Here is a 26,825-nt window from a genome sequence, read left to right as displayed (position 1 = left end):
TATTATGTAATGGATAATGGATGCAGCTATGGTGGTAGCTTACTCATGTCTGAGTCTGACTAATACAGTGAACTAGGAGAAACAAACCGTAACATCGTCACCGGGCTGAATCTAATCTAATCTGGAGCTACAGTCAGTCTATCTCTAAAGCATAGAATTAGCTTGACCAGAGTTACTGCCCTGATGACACAGACAGCTTTATCAACAACGGTAATGTGTCTTATGTGAAAAGTTTTGATAAACTAGTAGGTTAATTACCCAGCCAAGCAGATACAAGTAGTAGAGTTATTTTGGTTGTAAAGTGCATTATCAAAACGCTTTGTCCTTTTTTTAATATCAAATTGCAATTTACCACTTGGCTGTCTATTGTATGACCCTGTCACAGGCCCTCCCAGTCAACACCACCTCATAAGATGAGGAAGTACATTGTTTATGATGTTGCCTGCTGCAGTTGTTCGAGAGATGTCAATTTTGCAGCCGAACATGGAACCTAGAGAATGCCAGCAAGGGGACCCTCAGCATCACGCAGACATGCCCTCGCTGTGAGCATTCCTATAAATAGAACAGGGATGACACTTGAATCAGGTTGGTGACATTTGACCTGGTCAAAGGTCAAAACAGTTTCGAGTTTTGTCCCAATTCACCTTCATTACCTGGTGGAACCAACCCTAACCCATTATGATATCTGAAGTGAAACAGAAAGATGAATGCAGCAATCAGGTTGTTTCCACCATGCTAATCATGACCACCATTGAGAATGTAATCAGTGCTCTGTGTGTATCTTTGATCAGGGGCCAGGAGCTGATCTATGCTGTCATGCCCATCAATAGGGCGCTGGCAAAGACCTTACCTCCAGCCTCACCTTTTGCCTGCTCACCAATGGTTGTCGATGGGGAGACCAGAATTAGGTAGGTTTAGTCTGACCTGTTCAAACTTCAACATTTTTCAGACATCACCTATCCTAGCTATCATTTGGTAATAGAACAGTGACTATGTGTTTATGTATTCACAGAAAAGTGTATGGAGCCAGCACATGGAGACTTGCAAGATGATGTGATGAAGTCCAGACTGACAGACGCGCTTGTATTCTGATGTCTCTAAATGGAGAGAGACCTGGCACTCTGCATAACAATTTTACTAGACATAACATTTACTTGTATTGTCTTTTTTATTATTGAATTGAATGGTATCAGTCAAAATGGGAAGGATCAAACCCGGTGTATTCTTCACCAGGATCAGGGAACTCCTGTTGTATACGGGACACCTCACAGGAAGGTATAACCACTCAGACATGTTTTCCAAGGTAGCCCCATTACCACAAGATTGCCGATAGGTACAGATCGTGTGGGAATGACAATGAAATATTAAATGTGCACATTGTTATATTAGCAGAACACTGCTTCTATGGTATTATATAAAGGGTTGTTTATTCTACATAGACCTGTTACTACATTTTAAAGTTATCAAACCACTTAGTTTAGAGTATCTACATAAATTCAGCAGTCGCATTCTTCTCATATTACTCTGTAGGCTACTGACCTATTCAAAACTTCCTCCTGCATCTCAACAGCTGCAGGCAAGGTTCTGACATATGGGTGTGTCTTGATGGTGGCAAGGACACACCCAAGAAACACCCACATCAAACCACAGCCCAAGCCAACTCACGTTTGGCTTCTATCATGGCCACCAACATTTCTTGAGGACCAAGAGTTCCCCTTTAAGGCAAAAACAAAAGGAGGGTGGTTGGTCGGGGTGAATAGGTGGATGTATACCGCGAACATCTAGCAACCCAAAGGTTGCATGTTTGAATCTCATCACAGACAACTTTAGCAACTTTGCAACTACTTACTACTTTTGTGCTACTTTGCCACTACTTAGCATGTTAGCTAACCCTTCCCCTAACCTTAACCCTTTAAGCTAACTCGTAACCGTAACCTAACCCTAACCTTAACCCCTAGCCTAGCTATCATTAGCCACCTAGCTAACATTAGTGTTAGCCACCTAGCCACCTAGCTAACGTTAGCCACAACAAATTGGAATTCGTAAGATATCATACGCATTGCAAATACATAACATATTGTACGAAATCGATTATGGACATCCACAAAGTAATACATACCATATGAAACGTAACATATTATCCTAAATGGAGGGAGACAGATTTACATTTATTACGTTACGTCTACCCCTGAGTCCAGGTTGGAGAGGGAGAGAGGTATGAAGATGTGAAGTGAGAGAGAAAGAAAAAGAGAGAAAGTAAGAGTCATATGAAAGCACATCTGAATCTTTATATATGGCAGCACTAAGAACATCCCTCCATCCCTCTATGTCCATCTCTCCATATCCATCCTTACACCCCTGTATCCTCCACCCCTCCATCTCTCCATCCCTCCACCCCTCCTTTTTTCCTCCACCCCTTCACCTGCTCGCTGACTCGGCCCACTATTCCAGTAGCGGATGTTATTAATAGCTTGGGACTCTGGCAGTGAGGGCCCGATTTATAAACCTCACTGTTCTAATCTCTTCCAATACCTGTAATTCCCTGCTTTTCCTCAGCCTTAAGAGACCCATAGATCCAGCCCATGTTGATGGGGAATTGAGAATGCCTGGAACGTAAAGTTCATAGTTCCACCAGGGGTAAGACTTGATTCGACCACTTCTTAGTCAACAGGTATTCAATCCAATTCCAACTATTATGTACAGTGAGGGGAAAAAAGTATTTGATCCTCTGCTGATTTTGTACGTTTGCCCACTGACAAAGAAATGATCAGTCTATAATTTTAATGGTAGGTTTATTTGAACAGTGAGAGACAGAATAACAACAAAAAAATCCAGAAAGTCGCATGTCAAAAATGTTATAAATTGATTTGTATTTGAATTAGGGAAATAAGTATTTGACCCTCTCTCAATCAGAAAGATTTTTGGCTCCCAGGTGTCTTTTATACAGGTAACGAGCTGAGATTAGGAGCACACTCTTAAATCTCTGTATAAAGACACCTGTCCACAGAAGCAATCAATAAATCAGATTCCAAACTCTCCACCATGACCAAGACCAAAGAGCTCTCTAAGGATGTCAAGGACAAGTTTGTAGACTTACACAAGGCTGGAATGGGCTACAAGACCATCGCCAAGCAGCTTGGTGAGAAGGTGACAACAGTTGGTGCGATTATTCGCAAATGGAAGAAACACAAAATAACTGTCAATCTCCCTCGGCCTGGTGCTCCATGCAAGATCTCACCTCGTGGAGTTGCAATGATCATGAGAACGGTGAGGAATCAGCCCAGAACTACACGGGAGGATCTTGTCAATGATCTCAAGGCAGCTGGGACCATAGTCACCAAGAAAACAATTGGTAACACACTACGCCGTGAAGGACTGAAATCCTGCAGCGCCCGCAAGGTCCCCCTGCTCAAGAAAGCACATATACAGGGCCGTCTGAAGTTTGCCAGTTAACATCTGAATGATTCAGAGGAGAACTGGATGAAAGTGTTGTGGTCAGATGAGACCAAAATCGAGCTCTTTGGCATCAACTCAACTCGCCGTGTTTGGAGGAGGAGGAATGCTGCCTATGACCCCAAGAACACCATCCCCACCGTCAAACATGGAGTTGGAAACATTATGCTTTGGGGGTGTTTTTCTGCTAAGGGGACAGGACAACTTCACCGCATCAAAGGGACGATGGACGGGGCCATGTACTGTCAAATCTTGGGTGAGAACTTCCTTCCCTCAGCCAGGGCATTGAAAATGGGTCGTGGATGGGTATTCCAGCATGACAATGACCCAAAACACACGACCAAGGCAACAAAGGAGTGGCTCAAGAAGAAGCACATTAAGGTCCTGGAGTGGCCTAGCAAGTCTCCAGACCTTAATCCCATAGAAAATCTGTGGAGGGAGCTGAAGGTTCGAGTTGCCAAACGTCTGCCTCGACTTGGAGAAGATCTGCAAAGAGGAGTGGGACAAAATCCCTCCTGAGATGTGTGCAAACCTGGTGGTCAACTACAAGAAACGTCTGACCTCTGTGATTGCCAACAAGGGTTTTGCCACCAAGTACTAAGTCATGTTTTGCAGAGGGGTCAAATACTTATTTCCCTCATTAAAATGCAAATCAATTTATAACATTTTTGACATGCGTTTTTCTGGATTTTGTTGTTGTTATTCTGTCTCTCACTGTTCAAATAAACCTACCATTAAAATTATAGACTGATCATGTCTTTGTCAGTGGGCAAACGTACAAAATCAGCAGAGGATCAAATACTTTTTTCCCTCACTGTATATGAAAAATAATGTTGGCACTAATATCTTCACTATAACTCTGTCTAACCAATGCTGTATCTATGCTGTAAAAGTATTGTATCTGATCACCCCAGAAATTCTCACTCTCTTGTTTTATATCAGCACTGGGTTGGCACCTCAGAATTCCCCTGGCTGATGCCAGTGTCTTTGAACACCTGAGCTGCCAACAGAGACAGCACAGAGACATCACCTCCCTGGCACGCACACAAATGAGCGTGCACACACACACACACACATAAACAGGAGGGCCCAGGAGGAGTGCATGATGAGGAGAGACAGATGGTGCTGATGGCTCCTGTTCTCAGCTCAACATCCAATCAAAAACAGCCAACACCACCCCAAACACATCTCTCAGCTATCTATCTAACCAAACCCCCACTGAGCCCAGTTTGACTTTCACCATCAACACTGGATTTTCTGAGTTTTTATAAATTAATGTTTATTTATTATGAAATTATGAAAAATATTAATAACATTGCACCCATGAGGCCACTAGGTCATTTGACTGCAGGAAAGGCTACTTGATTAATTCATATCAATACATAACTGGAAGAACCTATTCACCTCATTTGCCATCTCTAATTCACTTCCAATTCCTACAGATCTGTTCAAAAGAAGGGGTAGGAGCAGTTTTTGGACTGAGACATTGTGACCGCTGATATGTATAGACTAGTGGCTGAGAGGGCCACTTGTGCAGGTCATTAATCAGAACTATCAGCTAATCTACTCTCAAACACCAAGGATGCTAATCAAACACCAAGGGTGAGACCAGTGGACACAGCAGCCAGCCTGGATTTGAGTAGCCTCCAGTCCAGCCGAGGTGCACCAATTCAGGCATGGTCCACTACAAAGGCCCCTGGCTATTAGCCTGAAGGCCCGAGCCAAGAAGCCAGGTGCAGGAACAACTCAAGGTTAGGCAGAGTCTCCTCTGGCTTCCAGGTGCATCACAGTAGTGATTCAGTGCCAGCTTCTGCTAGGCAGCGCCAGCTCGCCCCGTTCCACACACATATGGGCAGTGAGCGGGAATCAAAGCATTAAAGGTTTGTTTGGCTAGGCAAACCACCCGGTGCAGGAACCGTCGCTGGCTGAATTTCGACAGGAGGGGAGGAGGGAGGGAGGAAAAGAGCGAGAGAGGAAGGGGGGGGGATTAGGTTTGCCTCCTACTGAACCCTAAACAAAGAAGTCCTCCCTTTCTGAGAACAGAAGTGATAGAGTGCTAAATACGGCTGCTAGAATCCTGACTAGAACCAAGAAATTTGATCATATTACTCCAGTGCTAGCTTCCCTACACTGGCTTCCTGTTAAGGCAAGGGCTGATTTCAAGGTTTTACTGTTAACCTATAAAGCGTTACATGGGCTTGCTCCTACCTATCTTTCCGAGTTGGTCCTGCCGTACATACCAATACGTACGCTACGGTCACAAGACGCAGGCCTCCTAATTGTCCCTAGAATTTCTAAGCAAACAGCGGGAGGCAGGGCTTTCTCCTATAGATCTCCATTTTTATGGAACAGTCTGCCTACCCATGTGAGAGACGCAGACTCAGTCTCAACCTTTAAGTCTTTACTGAAGACTTATCTCTTCAGTAGGTCATATGATTGAGTGTAGTCTGGCCCAGGAGTGTGAAGGTGAACGGAAAGGCTGGAGCAACGAACAGCCCTTGCTGTCTCTGCCAGGCCGGTTCCCCTCTCCACTGGGGTTCTCTGCCTCTAACCCTGTTGCAGGGGCTGAATCACTGGCTTGCTGGTGCTCTTTCATGCCGTCCCTGGGAGGGGTGCGTCACTTGAGTGGGTTGAGTTACTGACGTGATCTTCCTGTCTGGGTTGGCGCCCCCCCCTTGGTTTGTGCTGTGGTGGAGACCTCTGTGGGCTATACTCGGCCTTGTCTCAGGATTGTAAGTTGGTGGTTGGGGATATCCCTCTAGTGGTGCGGGGGCTGTGCTTTGGCGGAGTGGGTGGGGTTATATCCTTCCTGTTTGGCCCTGTCCGGGGGTTTCTTCGGATGGGGCCACAGTGTCTCCGGACCGCTCCTGTCTCAGCCTCCAGTATTTATGCTGCAGTAGTTTATGTGTCGGGGGGCTGGGGTTAGTTGGTTATACCTGGAGTACTTCTCCTGTCTTATCCAGTGTCCTGTGTGAATTTAAGTATGCTCTCTCTAATTCTCTCGTTCTCTCTTTCTCTCTGAGAACCTGAGCCCTAGGACCATACGTCAGGACTACCGGGCATGATGACACCTTGCTGTCCCCAGTCCGCCTGGCCTTGCTGCTATTCCAGTTTCAACTGTTCTGCCTGCGGCTACGAAACCCCTACCTGTCCCAGACCTGCTGTTTTCAACTCTTAATGATCGGCTATGAAAAGCCAACTGAGAGACCTGAGCCCTAGGACCATACGTCGGGACTACCGGCCGTGGTGACTCCTTGCTGTCCCCAGTCCGCCTGGCCTTGCTGCTATTCCAGTTTAAACTGTTCTGCCTGCGGTTATGGAACCCCTACCTGTCCCAGACCTGCTGTTTTCAAACTCTTAATGATCGGCTATGAAAAGCCAACTGAGATTTATTCCTGATTATTATTTGACCATGCTTGTCACTTATGAACATTTTTGAACATCTTGGCATGGTTCTGTTATAATCTCCACCCGGCACAGCCAGAAGAGGACTGGCCACCCCTCATAGCCTGGTTCCTCTCTAGGTTTCTTCCTAGGTTTTCGCCTTTCTAGGGAGTTTTTCCTAGCCACCGTGCTTCTACACCTGCATTACTAGCTGTTTGGGGTTTTAGGCTGGGTTTCTGTACAGCACTTCGAGATATTAGCTGATGTAAGAAGGGCTATATAAAATAAAATTGATTGATTGATTGATTGATAGAACAAAATATATAGTCTATCTCAAATTATTTACAGTGCCCTCCCAAGTATTCCTCTTTTTCTCAGGAGAGAGCGGAGAGAGAGAGTGCCCATCCGCCCATCCTACAGTACCCAACGATTACCCAGTAGTCTATGCTATCTGTGAAGCAACCCTTGTTTTCCACTCCCTTAACCAATATGTTCTCATGGTTTATGTTCAAGGCAAAGTTAGTGTGCATAATCAAGTGGGAGAAGGGGGAGACAGTGGAACAGAACGCTGCTGCTGCTGCTGATGGTGGCTGAACTAGTGAGGGGTTTGCCGCTCGGCTAATGACTGGAGGACCCCAGCGGAGTTCTGACTGACTGCTAATAGGCTGCTAGCTAGTAGCCTAGCTGTTAGCCGCTAGCTTTTACCTGCTAGCTTTTAGCCACAAGCAGGTAAGCCGTTAGTATGTTAGCCATACCTTTGACGATGAGCTCGGCATAGTTGGAGACACCGGAGCCGCCATCGGAGCGGATGACGCAGCGGTAGCGGCTGGTGCTCCTCTGGGACGTGTCCCCGACGCTGACGGTGGCTGAGAAACGTCGGTGGTTCACCACCCGTGTCACCATGAGGGCTGTATCTTTACCGTTCCACTGCTGCAGAGAGAGAGCCAGACAGACACTTGCTTACTAACACATGTACACACAGCATTTCTCACGTTGGTATGGTAAAAAAGGACAAACTGTATGGTCATTCAAATCTGATAACCAAAGAAACCCACAGTATGGTTAATGTTTGTCAGATACTCTGCAACTTTTCAGATACATTTCCGTGACTTTCCATTTCACAGCACTTTTTCCTTACGGTATCAACTCGACTATAACAATCTTCCAAAGAATAATTTATTCTAGCATGTCACTAAGACTTTTACTGCCCTGGGTACTACTTTCCACTGCAAATGCTATTACTATAAGACACACACATTTTCTAGTGAAGTACAGTGGTGGTTGAAAGAGAGGCAGTCATCCATATTAAAACAAGACTTTCTACTCAGGGCACAGATTGTATGGATCTCCCCATAGAGGTTATACCATTACAGTGTGTGTGCAAGTACAGCAAGGAACTGGAACATGCTGTAAGTGTCCTTTCACAAGAGTGGGGTCACTCATAACACTGCAACAGAGATCAAATAAAATTCCCTGTGTATTCTACGTCACTGATAAGGCTAAAGAAGCTAGTTACTAAAGGTGGATGCATCCAAAGCTACATCTATGAATTTCAGATTGGTTACTTCTTCAGCCCCATCACTCAGGCAAGGCTGCCGTCTGTTATTTTTCAAATTAAGGATTGCAGCTTTAAAGTGAGAGGGACAAGATGGATGACATTTATAGTGGACTGAAGGGGAGGGACTCACCTGTAGCCACAGTTGGTCATGTTGGGACCACTTCCCCCCAGCAGTACACTGGAAGGTGGCGTTCTGGCCCACGTTCACCTCTACATTCTGCAGCCGCAGGAAGTGAGGTGCTTTCCCTACAAGGGGCAGTAAACTGTGTCAAACACTCATTCATATTATTATTCTTTTTTGGTTGCCATGGGGCCGTAAAGGCAGCAATGCGAATTGCTCCTGTTCATTTTTATAAATATTAGTCATATTTAGTTGTTTTTGATAGCTTTATATGTATATATACATATATATATATATATATATATATATATATATATATATATATATATATATATATATATATTTATAAAAAAAAAAAAAAAAAAAAAAAAAATCATTAACAGTGTATATCATTACAATTGTCTTAAGCCACCACCGCGTTTCAAAACTGTCAAACAAGTCAGTTGGTTGGATGGTTGGTTTGGCTAGCTAGCTAGCTATCTAACTAGCAAGTAGTTGGCTAGCTGGATGTTTTGATTTGAGGTTGAGGTTGAGTGGAGAAGTCTGAAGTAAGAGACAGGAGAGGTCAACTGAGATGGCAGAGGACGAGTGCAGATGCTCGGGAGTACTACAAGGCTACTTTGGACTATTGCCAATGTGCAGTGAGCTTTCCGGCACCTCAATGGCTGCCGGGGCATCACCCAGGTGAGTGCTGCTTGTTGGTGGTGGTCGAGAAGTAGTTGGCTAGCTACCAGCTACAGAGACCAGTTGCGCTGAGGACCAGTCATCATTGCTCCGAGTCCGGACCTGTCGGACCCTGTCCCTGACCAAGGCTCCTGAGGCTTTCACCTGGCTTTGACCGACTGATGCTCCCTCCACACAGACATTTATCACACAATTTGACATTATTTATTTGTTTATTTATTTAGATGGTCTGTACACTGCAATTCAGCTCTTACCTGCCAATGTTGTACACGTTGACATTAAACTAAACCTTATACAGAGCACACTCAATACAATGACTAGGCATGCATAAGCATATATCAACTCTTTCACTCTAACAATATCAATATCAAGTTTGACGTCCATGTGAGTCATGCATTGAGGTCAAAGGGAAAGTTGAGTTACGTGCGGAATAATGAATACAAATACACAAGACATGAAAAACAATGTAAATCAGTGTGTTTTTCCTTTTCGATCGAAAATTGAAAGTTACTTAAGATTTCAGGTCATCTTTTCTTCCCTAGAATTGCCTTCCCTCGTCTGCTCAGTGCATCGAGGCTGCCATCCAGGACCTCTATACCAGGCGGTGTCAGAGGAAGGCCCTCAAAATTGTCAAAGACTCCAGCCACCCTAGTCATAGACTGTTCTCTCTGCTACCGCACGGCAAGCGGTACCGGAGTCTAGGTTCAAAATACTTCTCAACAGCTTCTACCCCTAAGCCATAAGACTCCGGAACAGCTAATCATGGCTACCCGGACTATTTGCACTGCCCCCACCCCCACCCCCACCCCATCTTTTTACGCTGCTGCTACTCTGTTAATTATTTATGCATAGTCACTTTAACTCTACCCACATGTACATATTACTTCAACTACCTCAACTAGCCGGATACCCCGCACATTGACTCTGTACCGGTACCCCCCTGTATATATAGCCTCCCTACTGTTATTTTATTTTACTTCTGCTCTTTTTTTCTCAACACTTTTTTGTTGTTGTTTTATTTTACTTTTTTATAAAAAAATTAATGCACTGTTGGTTAAGGGCTGTAAGTAAGCATTTCACTGTAATGTCTGCACCTGTTGTATTCGGCGCATGTGGCCAATACAATTTGATTTGAATTGATTTGCTCCGTGTGGCATTGAAATGGTATTGAGCTCAGCTGATTTCCTAATCTCATTTTCACTGCACCTGGAAATAGTGTATTCATTGATATTTCAATACGAGCATTTATCTTGACGTTAATTTCCCCCATTGAAGAAGAAGACCGACTGAATTATTTTACCTCAGGTCATTTATTTCCCTTCCCTTCCTACTGTTATCTGAATTTGGCACAAGTAGATATGTGCTCTGTCCTAATTCTTTGGGAAAAGTCTGGGGAAAGAAAGAAAGAAAGAAAGAAAGAAAGAAAGAAAGAAAGAAAGAAAGAAAGAAAGAAAGAAAGAAAGAAAGAAAGAAAGAAAGAAAGAAAGAAAGAAAGAAAGAAAGAAAGAAAGAAAGAAAGAAAGAAAGAAAGAAAGAAAGAAGAGAACACATCGAGGACACTGAGTGCCTTGGAGAAGTCCAAAGATGTGAGGCAAAGAGGTCCGTCAGCATTGAATGATGAAGGACCTGAGGTGTGCCTTATTTTGTGCTCCGCAATCTGTCTCGTCCTCCCTCCAACCCTCTCAGTCTATGTGACCCCACCCCAAAATACACACACACACGAGTGTGAGACCAGATGATACTTGGTGGGTTAGTCACGGCGGGTCACTTACGGCACGGGTGGGCCAATACTCGGACCTCGTCCACCGCGATGAACCCTGGATGGCCCTGTAAGGACACGGCCTCGAATATCACCTTCCACAGAGGGAGAGAGAAAGAGAGATGGGGCGAGAGGGGGGAGAGAAAGAGGAGAGAGTCAAAAACACATTTCACACCATTTATGAGAAGAGCTCATGCTTACAGCTACACCTGTGTGTGTGTTTGTGCTTGCGCGTGTTTGAAAGAATGTTTAGGCATTTTCGTTGCCCGTGCAAAACTAATCTGAAGACCCTGTAAGAACGGCATACACAATGCTGTCAGCAACACACGACTCCTTCACCATCTCTAACTACACACCCTTCAAAGCGCAAGCGTGTGGCCACATTGACAGCAGCTCTTTTTTCTTGGTGGGGCTGCCAGACTGGGAAGAGGGACTCAGGCCAGAGAGAGAGACAAATACCTATTTCACACTATAGGGACAAACCGAACCATACTGTGCTGGCTCTGAAATGTTCTTTCTACATCCTGTCCAGCACGGTTCCAGCAACTATGTTGTATGCGTCACCAGGCCAGCTCAGTTTTTACCAGCTCGGTTTGGCTGGTAAAAAGAATAAGAGAGCTGAACAGCAGCCTCCTTTCACAGGTACAGTAAGGTGTTCTACTCTTAACACGGGGTCCAAGGTTATGTTGCTTCCTGATAATGGTTATTTTCTGATTATGACTTCAACTGTCCATCTAAACCTGAATGGTCCCACCATTAGACCTGAGAGTCAAACTACAGCTCAGTCAAACCTACATTTCTATTCTCCCTCCAAGGATAATGACTCTTTCTCACAGGCTGAGCATGTCTGACTTCACAACTAAACGACCAGACTTTTACAGATGTTGTAATTTGCTCTGTCACTCAGCCTACTGCATTCTCCATCAACCCCCGTCTTCTTCCTCTCCTCCACCTGTTCAGATGTCACTGGTCTGGCCTGGCTGCCTCTGCCTCTGTCTCAGCCTCTGCCAAACTGACATGGCTGCCTTTACCTCTTTCTCTGTCAGTCTGGCCTGGTTGCCTCTGCCTGGCTGCCGGAGAGAAGCATCTTCTGACCCAGGAGACCACTGGGTGAAGGGGGGTCATGAGCCCTGTGACCCGTGCAGTGCTCCTGTGACAGCCGGGAACCCTGTGGCACACAGTATGAGGAAGGCTGAGGCCCTCACTCAAAATGTAATGAGACTTGTCCGCCAGGAAAGTAAGTACGGCCCTAGCATGCCAACGATGTCTGGTTGCTCACTCATTTCAATTCCTCCTTCCCCTTCTTCAAGAACAGTGTTCAGCACATTCTCTGCTCCTTTCAGTGTTCTCTGACATGAAGTGGTCAGGTTCTGTTTGCATTCTCAAGTGGTCGGCATTTACTAAATTGTCTTAAAATCTTAAGTGTTCCCTTTTTGCCTTCTACTCTCTTCAGCCATTCTCCTAAGTGTTTAGTGTGATGCCACCGCCTGGAGCCTGCCTTCATTACCGTAATCGGCTGCATGGATCAAATGTTGCGGGAACGTCTCTGTGTCTCCCTATGACATAGAGCAGCCATACCTGGCTGGCAAGAATGAGGTTTGGGGTGGAAAATCTAGAAAAGCGTAAGCAGCAGGACGGTAATCTTAACGCTTCTTCTTGAGATTCACTGGAGGCTTTGAAGTGAATGTATGCAGGGCGGCAGACCAGCCTAATCCATGGGTTTCTGCTCAGGCTGTTATTACCGCCAGAAAGACAGTGACTTGTTGCCTCTCAACGGGTGAAAACATTGTTTTTTTGCCTGGTTCTTTTGTTTCAGAAACAGAACATTTGGAGTGCATAGTGGTACATGGTGTGAATTCTCCACCGCCCCAACTGCTTTAGAGGGAAACAACAGGGAAGCTTTGAACAGAGGACGAGTGAGGGTTTTGATTTCTTGGATATCAATGGCCATTTTCAGATAAAGAACAATTGTGTGAAATGCAGAGAGAAATTCCAATGACACACACAGCGTGTTTGTGTATAACATCTTTATAGAAACAATGATGTTGTCAGCGCTTTGTTTGAAATACCGTCTTATTAAAACGCTAAGACAGACATCTCTAAATGACCTCAAATACCTTGTGGCAGGGGAGCGCGCAATTAAATTCCTGTTTGTAAAATTTGCCACTTATCTGTTGTGCCATAATCACTTGTCTAATCAAACACACAGTGGGGTTTTTAGTCGTCGTCATACAACCACACAGTCAGATTCTTAAAGAGATACCGAGCCTAATATTTAACAGACAATCAATTCAAGTCAATGAACGCCATTTACTGTCACGCCTACTCCTGCTTCCTCCCTCCGGCGCTCAACGTCGCCGGTCTACTACCACCGGTCTTGGCAACCTACATTGCGCACACCTGGTAACCATCATTGCGCACACCTGCTCCCCATCGTTAAGCACACCTGGACTTCATCACCACCCTGATTACTCTCCCTTCATATAGCCCTCAGTAGCTTAAGTCATCAGGCAGTATTGGTTTTGGTTACATTCAGGATGCTTCTCCTGTTTTTTATTTTCGTCATTTTATTATTATTATTATTATTATTATTATTATTATTAAACTCACCTTCTGCTCCTGCTTCCTGACTCCCTGTGTATTCATTACATTTACAGACTGTTCTCAGCTGCTTTAATTAACAAACGGTCAACTATTTCAAGCAGTGTCATTAAATATGAAAAGCAGAAAAGGTTATTTGATTTATTTTCACACCTAATGTGTGCCTTAGCCTACGAACTGAGTAAATATTTCATTATAGCTAAGTCAAATTGACCAAATATTCACATTAAAGTTAAAATATTAGTCTTTCCACCTCACCAAGGTCATTATGTAATATAATTAGAGAGAGAGTACTCAAATAACTGAATTCCATTGACAGTCAAATTCATACATTTAAATTGTATTTCTTTTGCACAGAAAAAGAGAAAGAGATGGGAGATATAGAGAGGTTCAGTGAAGAGTGACAGGGCATGAATGGACAGAAAGAAAGGGTTATAATAGTGAGACAGACGGGGGTGAGAAATACAGTATATATACACTGAACATAAATATAAACGCAACATGTAAAGTGGTGGTCCCATGTTTCATGAGCTGAAATAAAAGATCCCAGAAATGTTCCATATGCAAAAAAAAGCATATTTCTCTCAAATGTTGTACACAAATTTGTTTATGTCCCTGTTAGTGAGATTTTCTCCTTCACCAAGATAATCCATCCACTTGACAGGTGTGGCATATCAAGAAGCTGATTAAACAGCATGATCCTTACACAGTTGCACCTTGTGCTAGGGACAATAAAAGGCCACTCTAAAATGTGCAGTTTTGTCAAACAACACAATGCCACAAATGTCTCAAGTTTTGAGGGAGTGTGCAATTGGCATTCTGATTGCAGGAATGTCCAGAGAATGAAATGTTCATTTCTCTACCGTTGGAGGCCAACGTCGTTTTAGATAATTTGGCGGTATGTCCAACAGGCCTCACAACCGCAGACCACGTGTATGGCGTCTGGCGAGAAGTTTACTGATGTCAACATTGTGAACAGAGTGCATCATGGTGGCGGTGGGGTTATGGTAAGGGCAGGCATAAGCTACGGACAACGAACAGAATTGCATTTTATCGATGGCAATTTGAATTTTAAAAAATACCGTGACGAGATCCTGAGGCCAATTGTGAGGCCCATTTGTTTAAGGTATCTGTGACCAACAGATGCATATCTGTATTCCCAGTCATGTGAAATCCTAAGATTAGGGCCTAATTTATTTATTTCAATTGACTGATTTCCTAATTTGAACTGTAATTCAGTAAAATCAATACAATTGTTGCATGTTGCGTGTATATTTTTGTTCAGTATATGAAAATAAAATAAAAAATGTATGCACTCACTAAATGTAAGTCGCTCTGGATAAGAGCGTCTGCTAAATGACAAAAATGTTAAATGTAAATGTATATATATACACACTGCATTTGGAAAGAATTCAGACACCTTGACTTTTTCCACATTTTGTTATCTTACAGCCTTATTCTAAAATTTATTAAATACATGTTTTCCCTCATCAATCTACACACTATACCCCATTATAAAAAAGTGAAAACAGGTTTTTTAGAAATGTTTGCAAATGGATAAAATATAAAAAAACAGAAAACTTTACTATGAGACTCGAAATTGAGCTCAGGTGCATCCTGTTTCCATTGATCATCCTTGACATGTTTCTACAACTTGATTGGAGTCCACCTGTGGTAAATTCAATTGATCGGACATGATTTGGAAAGGCACACACCTGTCTATATGAGGTCCCACAGTTGACAGTGCATGTCAGAGCAAAAAAACAAGCCATGAGGTCGATGGAATTGCCCGTAGAGCACCGAGACAGGATTGTGTCGAGGCACAGATCTGGGGAAGGGTTCCAAAAAAAGAACACAGTGGCCTCCATCATTCTTAAATGGAAGAAGTTTGGAACCAACAAGACTCTTCCTAGAGCTGGCCGCCCGGCCAAACTGAGCAATCGGGGGAGAAGGGCCTTGGTCAGGGAGGTGACCAAGAACCCGATGGTCACTCTGACAGAGCTCCAGAGTTCCTCTGTGGAGATGGGACAACCTTCCAGAAGGACATGACAGCCCTCTTGGAGTTTGCCAAAAGGCACCTAAAGGACTCTCAGACCATGAGAAACAAGATTCTCTGGTCTGATGAAACCAAGATTGAAGTCTTTGGCCTGAATGCCAAGCGTCATGTCTGGAGGAAACCTGGCACCATCCCTACGTTGAAGCAAGGTGGTGGCAGCATCATGCTGTGGGGATGTCTTTCAGCGGCAGGGACTGGGAGACTAGTCAGGATCGAGAGAAAGATGAACGGAGCAAAGTACAGATAGATCCTTGATAAAAACCTGCTCCAGAGCGCTCAGGACCTCAGACTGGGGCGATGGTTCACCTTCCAACAGGACAACAACCCTAAGCACACAGCCAAAACAACGCAGGAGTGGCTTCGGGACACGTCTCTGAATGTCCTTGAGAGGCCCAGCCAGAGCCCGGACTTGAACCCGATCGAACTTCTCTTGAGAGACCTGAAAATATCTGTGCAGCGATGCTCCACAAATACAGGTGTGCCAAGCTTGTGGTGTCATACCCAAGAAGACTTGAGGCTGTATCGCTTCCAAAGGTGCTTCAACAAAGTACTGAGCAAATGGTCTGAATACTTATGTAAGTGTGATATATGTTTTTTATTTGTAATACATTTGCAAAAAATTCTAAAACCTGTTTTTGCTTTGTCATTATGGTGTATTATGTGTAGATTGATGAGGGGGGAAAAAAACTATTTAATCCATATTAGAATATGGCTGTAACGTAACAAAATGTGGAAAAAGTCAAGGGGTCTGAATAGTTTCCGAATGCACTGTGTGTGTGTATGTATATATATATATATATATATATATATATATATATATATATATATATATATACAGTGGGGAGAACAAGTATTTGATACACTGCTGATTTTGCAAGTTTTCCTACTTACAAAGCATGTAGAGGTCTGTAATTTTTATCATAGGTACACTTCAACTGTGAGAGACGGAATCTAAAACAAAAATCCAGAAAATCACATTGTATGATTTTTAAGTAATTAATTTTCATTTTATTGCATGACATAAGTATTTGATCACCTACCAACCAGTAAGAATTCCGGCTCTCACAGACCTGTTAGTTTTTCTTTAAGAAGCCCTCCTGTTCTCCACTCATTACCTGTATTAACTGCACCTGTTTGAACTCGTTACCTGTATAAAAGACACCTGTCCACACACTCAATCAAACAGACTCCAACCTCTCCACAATGGCTAAGACCAAAGAGCTGTGTAAGGACATCAGGAATAAAATTGTAGACCTGCACAAGGCTGGGATGGGCTACAGGACAATAGGCAAGCAGCTTGGTGAGAAGGCAACAACTGTTGGTGCAATTATTAGAAAATGGAAGAAGTTCAAGATGACGGTCAATCACCCTCGGTCTGGAGCTCCATGCAAGATCTCACCTCGTGGGGCATCAATGATCATGAGGAAGGTGAGGGATCAGCCCAGAACTACACGGCAGGGCCTGGTCAATGACCTGAAGAGTGCTGGGACCACAGTCTCAAAGAAAACCATTAGTAACACACTACGCCGTCATGGATTAAAATCCTGCAGCGCACGCAAGGTCCCCCTGCTCAAGCCAACGCATGTCCAGGCCCGTCTGAAGTTTGCCAATGGCCATCTGGATGATCCAGAGGAGGAATGGGAGAAGGTAATGTGGTCTGATGAGACAAAAATAGAGCTTTTTGGTCTAAACTCCACTCGCCGTGTTTGGAGGAAGAAGAAGGATGAGTACAACCCCAAGAACACCATCCCAACAGTGAAGCATGGAGGTGGAAACATCATTATTTGGGGATGCTTTTCTGCAAAGGGGACAGGACGACTGCACCATATTGAGGGGAGGATGGATGGGGCCATGTATCGCAAGATCTTGGCCAACAACCTCCTTCCCTCAGTAAGAGCATTGAAGATGGGTCGTGGCTGGGTCTTCCAGCATGACAACGACCCGAAACACACAGCCAGGGCAACTAAGGAGTGGCTCCGTAAGAAGCATCTCAAGGTCCTGGAGTGGCCTAGCCAGTCTCCAGACCTGAACCCAATAGAAAATCTTTGGAGGGAGCTGATAGTCCGTATTGCCCAGTGACAGCCCCGAAACCTGAAGGATCTGGAGAAGGTCTGTATGGAGGAGTGGGCCAAAATCCCTGCTGCAGTGTGTGCAAACCTGGTCAAGACCTACAGGAAACGTATGATCTCTGTAATTGCAAAAAAGGTTTCTGTACCAAATATTAAGTTCTGCTTTTCTGATGTATCAAATACTTATGTCATGCAATAAAATGCAAATTAATTACTTAAAAATCATACAATGTGATTTTCTGGATTTTTGTTTTAGATTCCGTCTCTCACAGTTGAAGTGTACCTATGATAAAACAGACCTCTATATTCTTTGTAAGTAGAAAAACCTGCAAAATCGGCAGTGTATCAAATACTTGTTCTCCCCACTGTATATGAGATGGTGAGTGTTTGAGTGGACTATGTAAGAGTTGTGCGGGTACCTAAAATGATTTTTCCTCAAAGGTTATTTAACATGGTAATTTGCAGTGAGCGATGATTTGCCAAGATAATTATTGCTGAGGTGACTAAGCTCCCCACTCTGAGGTCCTTTTGAGGACCCAGTTCAGCAAGGGTCGAGTACTGAAAATAGACTGAAATACACTAATTTAGGGCCATTTCAGCCAAATTGGATGAAAGTTGTGGTGCACAAAGGTTGCCTCTGTGTAATGTAAAGCCCAAGTAGATGAAAATAACCACATTGCTCATATTCCAGAGAGAGAACAAAATAGTATCGCAATGTTTCGGTTTTGCCTCTAAAACCTGGGCTACGTCTCAAATGACACCCTATTCCCTATTTAGTGCATTATTTTCGAGCAGGGTGTCACGCCCTGGCTGTGAGAGGCCTGTTGTCTTTAGTTGGTTTTGTCAGGGCGTGAGTTTCTATGTTATATATTCTGTTTACGTTCTAGTTAGTCTATTTCTATATTTCAGTTCTAGGTTGTGTGTCTATGTTTGGCCGGGTGTGATTCAGAGCAATTAAAGTGGTGATTCTCATCCAATTTAATTTCACCAATATCCCCATGGTGTCAGTAGTCTAGTTACTGAAAAATAATTTATATTGAAGTTTAAGCAATTTCTTAACCTTATTTTTCTAACTTTAGGAAGTCTGCAAATAAACCAATTGGGTTCCATCTGAAAAATCGCTGTGAGTGGTCGAACCGTATCGCACAATGACAGGCAACATCAATCAAAACAAAAATATAATTAAGAAATCAAATTTCCAACAATAGGCCTACCACATACTGGTTCTGAACACTGGCTTGAGCATGGCTATAGTTGGTGTGATAGCGGTGTAATGAACATATCAAACCTATTGTATTATGCACCAAACAGAAGAAAACAGACTGAAAGGGGGAGACTATTTGGACTTGTCCAATAAGAAACTATTTTGTTTTCCTTGCAAAACATTTTAAAACGTTTTCTGTTGTGTGCTTTAATGAACACCACACAGATGTGGCAGTATGTGGCGGACACTGAAGCTCTCCCCTCACCTGATAGGAGTTGGGCCAGAAAGTGCTGATGGCCAGCTCGGCCTTGACCCAGCCCTCGGTCACCGAGGCAGAGGCATTCCACACAGGGTTTCCCTGGGTGCCGCCGTTCACCTTGATGTAGACGTTGAGCACCCCGGGACTGGAGCCGTCGCGGCTGGATAGAGAGTAGTGGAAGTCGATGCAGTGAGTGTCGTTCTCCTTCAGGGTGGGCAGAAGCAGGTGGGCCTTCTGCCCCGATGCCCGGCCCGAGCCGTTCACCACCATGAAAGAACCTATCAGGGACGAGAAAGAACCAGGAAGTGAGGTGAGGTAACAGGCCGAGGAGGAGAGCTATTTCTGGGGTAGAACAGATCGATTTACTGTTGTCTACCAGACCTGGGTTCAAATAGTATTTGTTTTTTTCAAATATACTGAACAAAAATATAAACGCAACATGCAACAATTTCAAAGATTTTGCTTCAGTCCCCAATGGCACCGTATTCCCTATACAGTGCACTAATTTTGACCAGAGCCCTATGCGCCCTGGTCGAAAGTAATGCACTTAATAGGGAATAGGGTGTCATTTGAGATGCAGCCCAGGATTTAGAGGCAAAACTGAAACATTGCGATAGTAATTTGTTCTCTCTCTGGAATATGAGCAATGTGTTAATTTTCATCTACTGGGGCTTTTCATCACACAGAGGCAACCTTTGTGCACCACAACTTTCATCCAATTTGGCTGAAATGGCCCTAAATGAGTATATTTCAGTCTATTTTCTTGCTGAAATGGGTCCCCAAAAGGACCTCAGAGTGGGTAGTTTAGTCACCTCAGCAATAATTATCTTGGCAAATCATCGCTCACTGCAAATTACCCTCTCTCTCTCTCTCTCTCTCTCTCTCTCTCTCTCTCTCTCTCTCTCTCTCTCTCTCTCTCTCTCTCTCTCTCTCTCTCTCTCTCTCTCTCTCTCTCTCTCTCTCTCTCTCTCTCTCTCTCTCTCTCTCTCTCTCACACACTGAACAAAAATATGAACACAACATGCAACAATTTTACTTGTTTCAAATTCATTAGGCCCTAATCTATGGATTTCACATGACTGGGCAGGGGCACAGCCATGAGTGGGCCTGGGAGGGCATAGGCCCACCCACTGGGGAACAAAGCCCAGCCAATCAGAATGAGTTTTCCCCACAAAAGGGCTTTATTACTCCTTATTTATGTGATCTTTCATTTCAGCTCATAAAACAAAAGGGTTAATATGACCTGTGAGCATGTATAAGAAATTACACTCAAATGACACGTTTATATTTTTGTTCAGTGAGCTGCAGCTCCAAGTGCAAACCCCATCCCTTCTGGCACTTCAGGCAGGCTAAATCAAACGCTGAAAAGTATTTGAAAGAAAACATACTATTTGAACCCACTATTTGAACCCAGACCCATCAAGTCTGAGGAACTAATGCAAATGTGAACTACTGTCCTTTTACTATATTGTTGAAATCTGCAAGGAGAGAAGAAAGAGATCCGAGATGAGGTTCAGACAGGAAGAGGGATGAATAGGTGTGAGAGAAAGTGCTGCTGGAATAACAAAGAATATATATTGAAGCGATAGATATTCTCAGGGACGTTGCTTTGATAACTGAACACCAAGCCAGGGACATGTCAACGCTCTGGCTCGAGTGTCTTTCAATTGATCTACTACTCTGAGGTAAAACAACAACACCAAGACACGTGTTTCTGTTTGGATACATTCAGAGCCCACATACTGGCCCAAAAAACAGTATTTCTTTAGACTATCTCTAAACCTGTATTACCATTTTATAGATTAGTATGTGGTTTTATAGCTTGCCTCACATTTGGCAGTAGGCCATTCTACAGTAGGCAAAAAGTTCTGGGAGGTTTCTGGCACAAGGCAAGTGGCCTAAATCATAAAGGCTTTTCTTCCAAAATGTACCAACTTACATGAGAGAGTAGCAATTAGAAGATTAGGTTCAGTTATTAGAAAAATTGTCTCCGGACACCATCATTTCCCTCTAAACTCATAATAACTAACTCAGTAGATTATTCCATGAATGGAATTATTTAATTTAGCTTGAATACTTGACCCAGACGATTACCTGATTCTAACTGATACACTTATCAAGGGCCGCCCCTTGGCCTCCCTTCAAACGACTAGCACATTAGCACAGCCCGCTAGCAGCCAGGGAAGCTCCCCTTGAAACCATAATGAATTCCCTGACACAAATGAGAACTTAAATGTGTCGGTGGCGATCCAATGAGAAGGTTAAAATGACGACAACCTCTTTCCAGGCAAATTTCGGCTGCTACCTTTTAACTCGCCAGTGATAAATGGCGTCTGCTAATGCGACTAGGGCCATAGGATGACATGCGGAATCAGACGATTCATCACCAAAATGATTTTAAGCACATCAATGGGCTATGCAAAGAGGATATATCAATCATCACAACTTTGGGTCCAGAATAGAGCAAATCAATTCAGAGTGGTGAATCAATATAGTGGAGACCCTAACCAGGGCATGGCTAGTGAACAAGGCTGATTACATTTCTCATTCGCCTCAGCCACCGTCGTTTTACATCAGCACTCTCGCCAACTCCACACACATAGACCCATACACACACACATACACTAACGCACAACACACACACACACACACACACACACACTATACACACCGCCACCCTCCAGCATCAACACACAGCCAATATCTGTGATGTGTGTTAACCAGGCCCCCTTAACCTCTAGAAGTGTCTACCTGATGAGTACTGGGGTGTTACATTTCCTCACAAATGTCACACCTTGTACAGGCACCATGGGGTCATATGGAGAGCAATTCAATTAGCATGAAAGACATGACAATCTTCTAAAGTGACATATTTTGCTGACATGAAAATGTAAGCAAAGGTTAGCAAACAATGTGTAGAGGTAAAAGTGGTTACGGGAGTAATCTGTTATAATGAATTGAAGTTACTCCCTGCACCCCATACAGTGGCTTGCGAAAGTATTCACGCCCCTTGGCATTTTTCCTATTTTGTTGCCTTACAACCTGGAATTAAAATGGATTTTTGGGGGGTTTGTATCATTTGATTTACACAACATGCCTACCACTTTGAAGATGCAAAATATTTTTGGGGGTAATATTTTTTATTGTGAAACAAACAAGAAATAAGACAAAAAAAACAGAACTTGAGCGTGCATAACTATTCACCCTCCTAAAGTCAATACTTTGTAGAGCCACCTTTTGCAGGAATTACAGCTGCAAGTATCTTGGGGTATGTCTCTATAAACTTGGCACATCTAGCCACTGGGATTTTTGCCCATTCTTCAAGGCAAAACTGCTCCAACTCCTTCAAGTTGGATGGGTTCCGCTGGTGTACAGCAAGCTTTAAGTCATACCACAGTTTCTAAATTGGATTGAGGTCTGGTCTTTGACTAGGCCATTCCAAGACATTTAAATGTTTCCCCTTAAACCACTCGAGTGTTGCTTTAGCAGTATGCTTAGGGTCAATGTCCTGCTGGAAGGTGAACCTCCGTCCCAGTCTCAAATCTCTGGAAGACTGAAACAGGTTTCCCTCAAGAATTTCCCTATATTTAGCGCCGTCCATCATTCCTTCAGTTCTGACCAGTTTCACAGTCACTGCCGATAAAAAACATCCCCACAGCATGATGCTGCCACCACCATGCTTCACTGTTGAGATGGTGTTCTCGGGGTGATGAGAGGTGTTGGGTTTGCGCCAGACATAGCGTTTTTCTTGATGGCCAAAAAGCTCAATTTTAGTCTCATCTGACCAGAGTACCTTCTTCCATATGTTTGGGGAGTCTCCCACATGCCTTTTGGCAAACACCAAACGGGTTTGCTTATTTTTGTCTTTAAGCAATGGCTTTTTTCTGGCCACTCTTCTGTAAAGCCCAGCTCTGTGGAGTGTACAGCTTAAAGTGGTCCTATGGACAGATACTCCAATCTCCGCTATGGAGCTTTGCAGCTCCTTCAGGGTTATCTTTGGTCTCTTTGTTGCCTCTCTGATTAATGCCCTCCTTGCCTGGTTCGTGATTTTTGGTGGGCGGCCTTCTCTTGGCAGGTTTGTTGTGGTGCCATATTCTTTCAATTTTTTAATATAGAATTGAATGGTGCTCCGTGGGATGTTCAAAGTTTCTGATATTTTTTTATAACCCAACCCTTATCTGTACTTCTCCACAACTTTGTCCCTGACCTGTTTGGAGAGCTCCTTGGTCTTCATGGTGCCGCTTGCTTGGTGGTGCCCCTTGCTTAGTGGTGTTGCAGACTCTGGGTCCTTTTAGCTCAGCTGGTAGAGCACGGCGCTTGTAACGCCAAGGTAGTGGGTTCGATCCCCGGGACCACCCATACACAAAAATGTATGCACGCATGACTGTAAGTCGCTTTGGATAAAAGCGTCTGCTAAATGGCATATTATTATTATTATTATTATTATTATTACTTTTAGAACAGGTGTATATATACTGAGATCATGTGACAGATCATGTGACACTTAGATTGCACACAGGTGGACTTTATTTAACTAATTATGTGACTTCTGAAGGTAATTGGTTTCACCAGATCATATTTAGGGGCTTCATAGCAAAGGGGGTGAATACATACGCACGCACCACTTTTCCGTTATTCATTTTTTTGAATTTTTTGAAAGAAGTTATTTTTTTCATTTCACATCACCAATTTTGACTATTTTGTGAAATCTAAATAGAAATCCATTTAAATTACAGGTTGTAGTGCAACAAAACAGGAAAAACGCCAAGGGGGATGAATACTTTTGCAAGGCACAATATATATACACAACACTCAACTAATGGAAATCTATTGTTTTCTTCACTATGACTGACTTTGTTGGTATTTTGACATGTAGACACACCCCAAACAGCCACACAACTGGCATTTTTATTGTGACCTATTCCTGGAAAAATAGGCTGTTTGCTGCGCTGCTCAGCCCACCTTCTCCAATACACACTGATATAAGTGCGATAAAGTACATCTCTTTTATCCAGGTGTGCTGTTAATACTATGGAGAAATGGGCAGAGTAAAAAAAAGGCCCATCGGTCGGGTATTCAGATCAATAGCAGTGTTTTTCCCTGTATTTATTTAGCAGTGGTGGGCTTCCGCTGCTAAATAGTTGCTGCCACTCCAAGAAATACATGTATGATATAAAAAATATATATAAAAATATATAATTATAATATGTACAGTACCAGTCAAAAGTTTGGACACACCTACTTTTTCTTCAATTTTACTATTTTCTACACTGTGGAATAATAGTGAAGACATCAAAATTATGAAATAACACATATGGAATCATGTAGTAACCAAACAAGTGTTAAACAAATCAAATAATATTTTATAGCCACCCTTTGCCTTGATGACAGCTTTAGGCACTCTTGGCATTCTCTCAACCAGCTTCACCTGGAATGCTTTTCCAAAAATCTTGAAGGAGTTCCCATATATGCTGAGCACTTGTTGGCTGCTTTTCCTTCACTCTGCCATCCGACTCATCCCAAACCATCTCAATTGGGTTGAGGTCGGGGGATTGTGGAAGCCAGGTCATCTGATGCAGCACTCTATCACTCTCCTTCTTGGTAAAATAGCCCTTACACAGCCTGGAGGTGTGTTGGGTAATTGTCCTGTTGAAAAACAAATGATAGTCCCACTAAGCCCAAACCAGATGGAATGGCGTATCGCTGCAGAATGCTGTGGTAGCCATGCTAGCCATGCTGGTTAAGTGTGCCTTGAATTCTAAAATAAATAACAGACCGTGTCACCAGCAAAGCACCCCCACACCATAACACCTCCTCCTCCATGCTTTACAGTGGGAAATACACATGCAGAGATCATCTGTTCCCCCACACCGCGTCTCACAAAGACACAGCGGTTGGAACCAAAAATCTCCAATTTTGGACTCCAGACCAAAGGACAAATTTGCACCTGTCTAATGTCATTTGCTCGTGTTTCTTGGCCCAAGCAGGTCTCTTCTTCTTATTGGTGTCCTTTAGTAGTGGTTTATTTGCAGCAATTAGACCATGAAGGCCTGATTCACACATTCCCCTCTGAACAGTTGATGTTGAGATGTGTCTGTTACTTGAACTCTGTGAAGCATTTATTTTGGCTGCAATTTCTGAGGCTGGTAACTCTAATGAACTTATCCTCTGCAGTAGAGGTAACTCTGGGTCTTCCATTCCTGCGGCGGTCCTCATGAGAGCCAGTTTCATCATAGCGCTTGATGGTTTATGCGACTGCACTTGAAGAAATTGTCAAAGTTCTTGAAATTGTAATGTCTTAAAGTAATGACGGACTGTCGTTTCTCTTTGCTTATTTGAGCTTGGTATTTTTCCAAATAGGGCTATCTTCAGTATACCTCCCCTACCTTGTCACAACACAACTGATTGGCTCAAAAGCATTAAGAAGGAAATACATTCTTCAAATTAACTTTTAAGAAGGCACACCTGTTAATTGAAATGCATTCCAGGTGACTACCTCATGAAGCTGGTTGAGAGAATGCCAAGAGTGTGCAAAGCTGTCATCAAGGCAAAGGGTGGCTATTTGAAGAATCTCAAATAAAACATATATTTTGATTTCTTTAACATGTTTTTGGATAATACATGATTACATATGTGTTATTTCATAGTTTTCATGTCTTCACTATTATTCTACAATGTAAAAAATAGTATAAAATAGAAAAACCCTTGAATGAGTAGGTGTTTCCAAACTTTTGACTGGTACTGTGTATATACACTACCGTTCAAAAGTTTGGGGTAACTTAGAAATGTCCCTGTTTTCGAAAGAAAAGCATTTTTTTTGTCCATTAAAATAACATCAAATTGATCAGAAAAAAAGTGTAGACATTGTTAATGTTGTAAATGGCTATTGTAGCTGGAAAATACTGATCTTTAATGGACTATCTACATAGGCGTACAGATGCCCATTATTAGCAACCATCAGTCCTGTGTTCCAATGGCACGTTGTGTTTGCTAATCCAAGTTTATCATTTTAAAAGGCTAACTGATCATTAGAAAACCCTTTGCAATTATGTTAGCACAGCTGAAAACTGTTGTTTGATTAAAGAAGCAATAAAACTGGCCTTCTTTAGTATCTGGAGCATCAATAATTGTGGGTTTGATTACAGGCTCAAAATGGCCAGAAACAAAGAACTTTCTTCTGAAACTCGTCAGTCTATTCTTGTTCTGAGAAATGAAGGCTATTCCATGCGAGAAATTGCCAAGAAACTGAAGGTCTCGTACAACGCTGTGTACTACTCCCTTCACAGAACAGAGCAAACTGTCTATAACCAGAATAGAAAGAGGAGTGGGAGGCCCCGGTGCACAACTGAGCAAGAGGACAAATACATTAGTGTCTAGTTTGAGAAACAGACGCCTCACAGGTCCTCAACTGGCAGCTTCATGAAATAGTACCCGCAAAACACCAGTCTCAACGTCAACAGTGAAGAGCCGACTCCGGGATGCTGACCTTCTAGGCAGAGTTGCAAAGAAAAAGCCATATCTCAGTCTGGCCAATAAAAATAAAAGATGGGCAGTCTGAGATAAGGCTTTTTCTTTACGGTCCCGTTCTGTGAGCTTGTGTGGCCTACCACTTCGTGGCTAAGCCGTTTTTGCTCATTTCCATTTCACAATAACAGCACTTACAGTTGACCGGGGCAG

The 26,825-nt window shown here is 43.2% G+C and overlaps 1 protein-coding gene across 1 annotated transcript in view; it reads right to left on the bottom strand.

Moving 5' to 3' along the window:
* ptprt (protein tyrosine phosphatase receptor type T) overlaps positions 1–26,825 on the bottom strand; it is a gene marked incomplete at both ends in the record, with an annotated part of 404,935 nt that overhangs the window by 237,917 nt on the left and 140,193 nt on the right. Inside the window, 4 exon segments of the mRNA XM_084173452.1 lie at positions 7,593–7,767; positions 8,526–8,641; positions 10,973–11,054; positions 19,155–19,426. Of these exon segments, the coding sequence (XP_084029578.1) occupies positions 7,593–7,767; positions 8,526–8,641; positions 10,973–11,054; positions 19,155–19,426 (645 nt within the window).

Source organism: Coregonus lavaretus (assembly GCF_964263955.1).
Source record: "Coregonus lavaretus genome assembly, chromosome: 12".
In the NCBI taxonomy this organism is placed as follows: Eukaryota; Metazoa; Chordata; class Actinopteri; order Salmoniformes; family Salmonidae; genus Coregonus; species Coregonus lavaretus.
The sequence above is the reverse complement of the archived record's forward strand: the minus strand, read 5'-3'. Positions and strand labels throughout refer to the sequence as shown.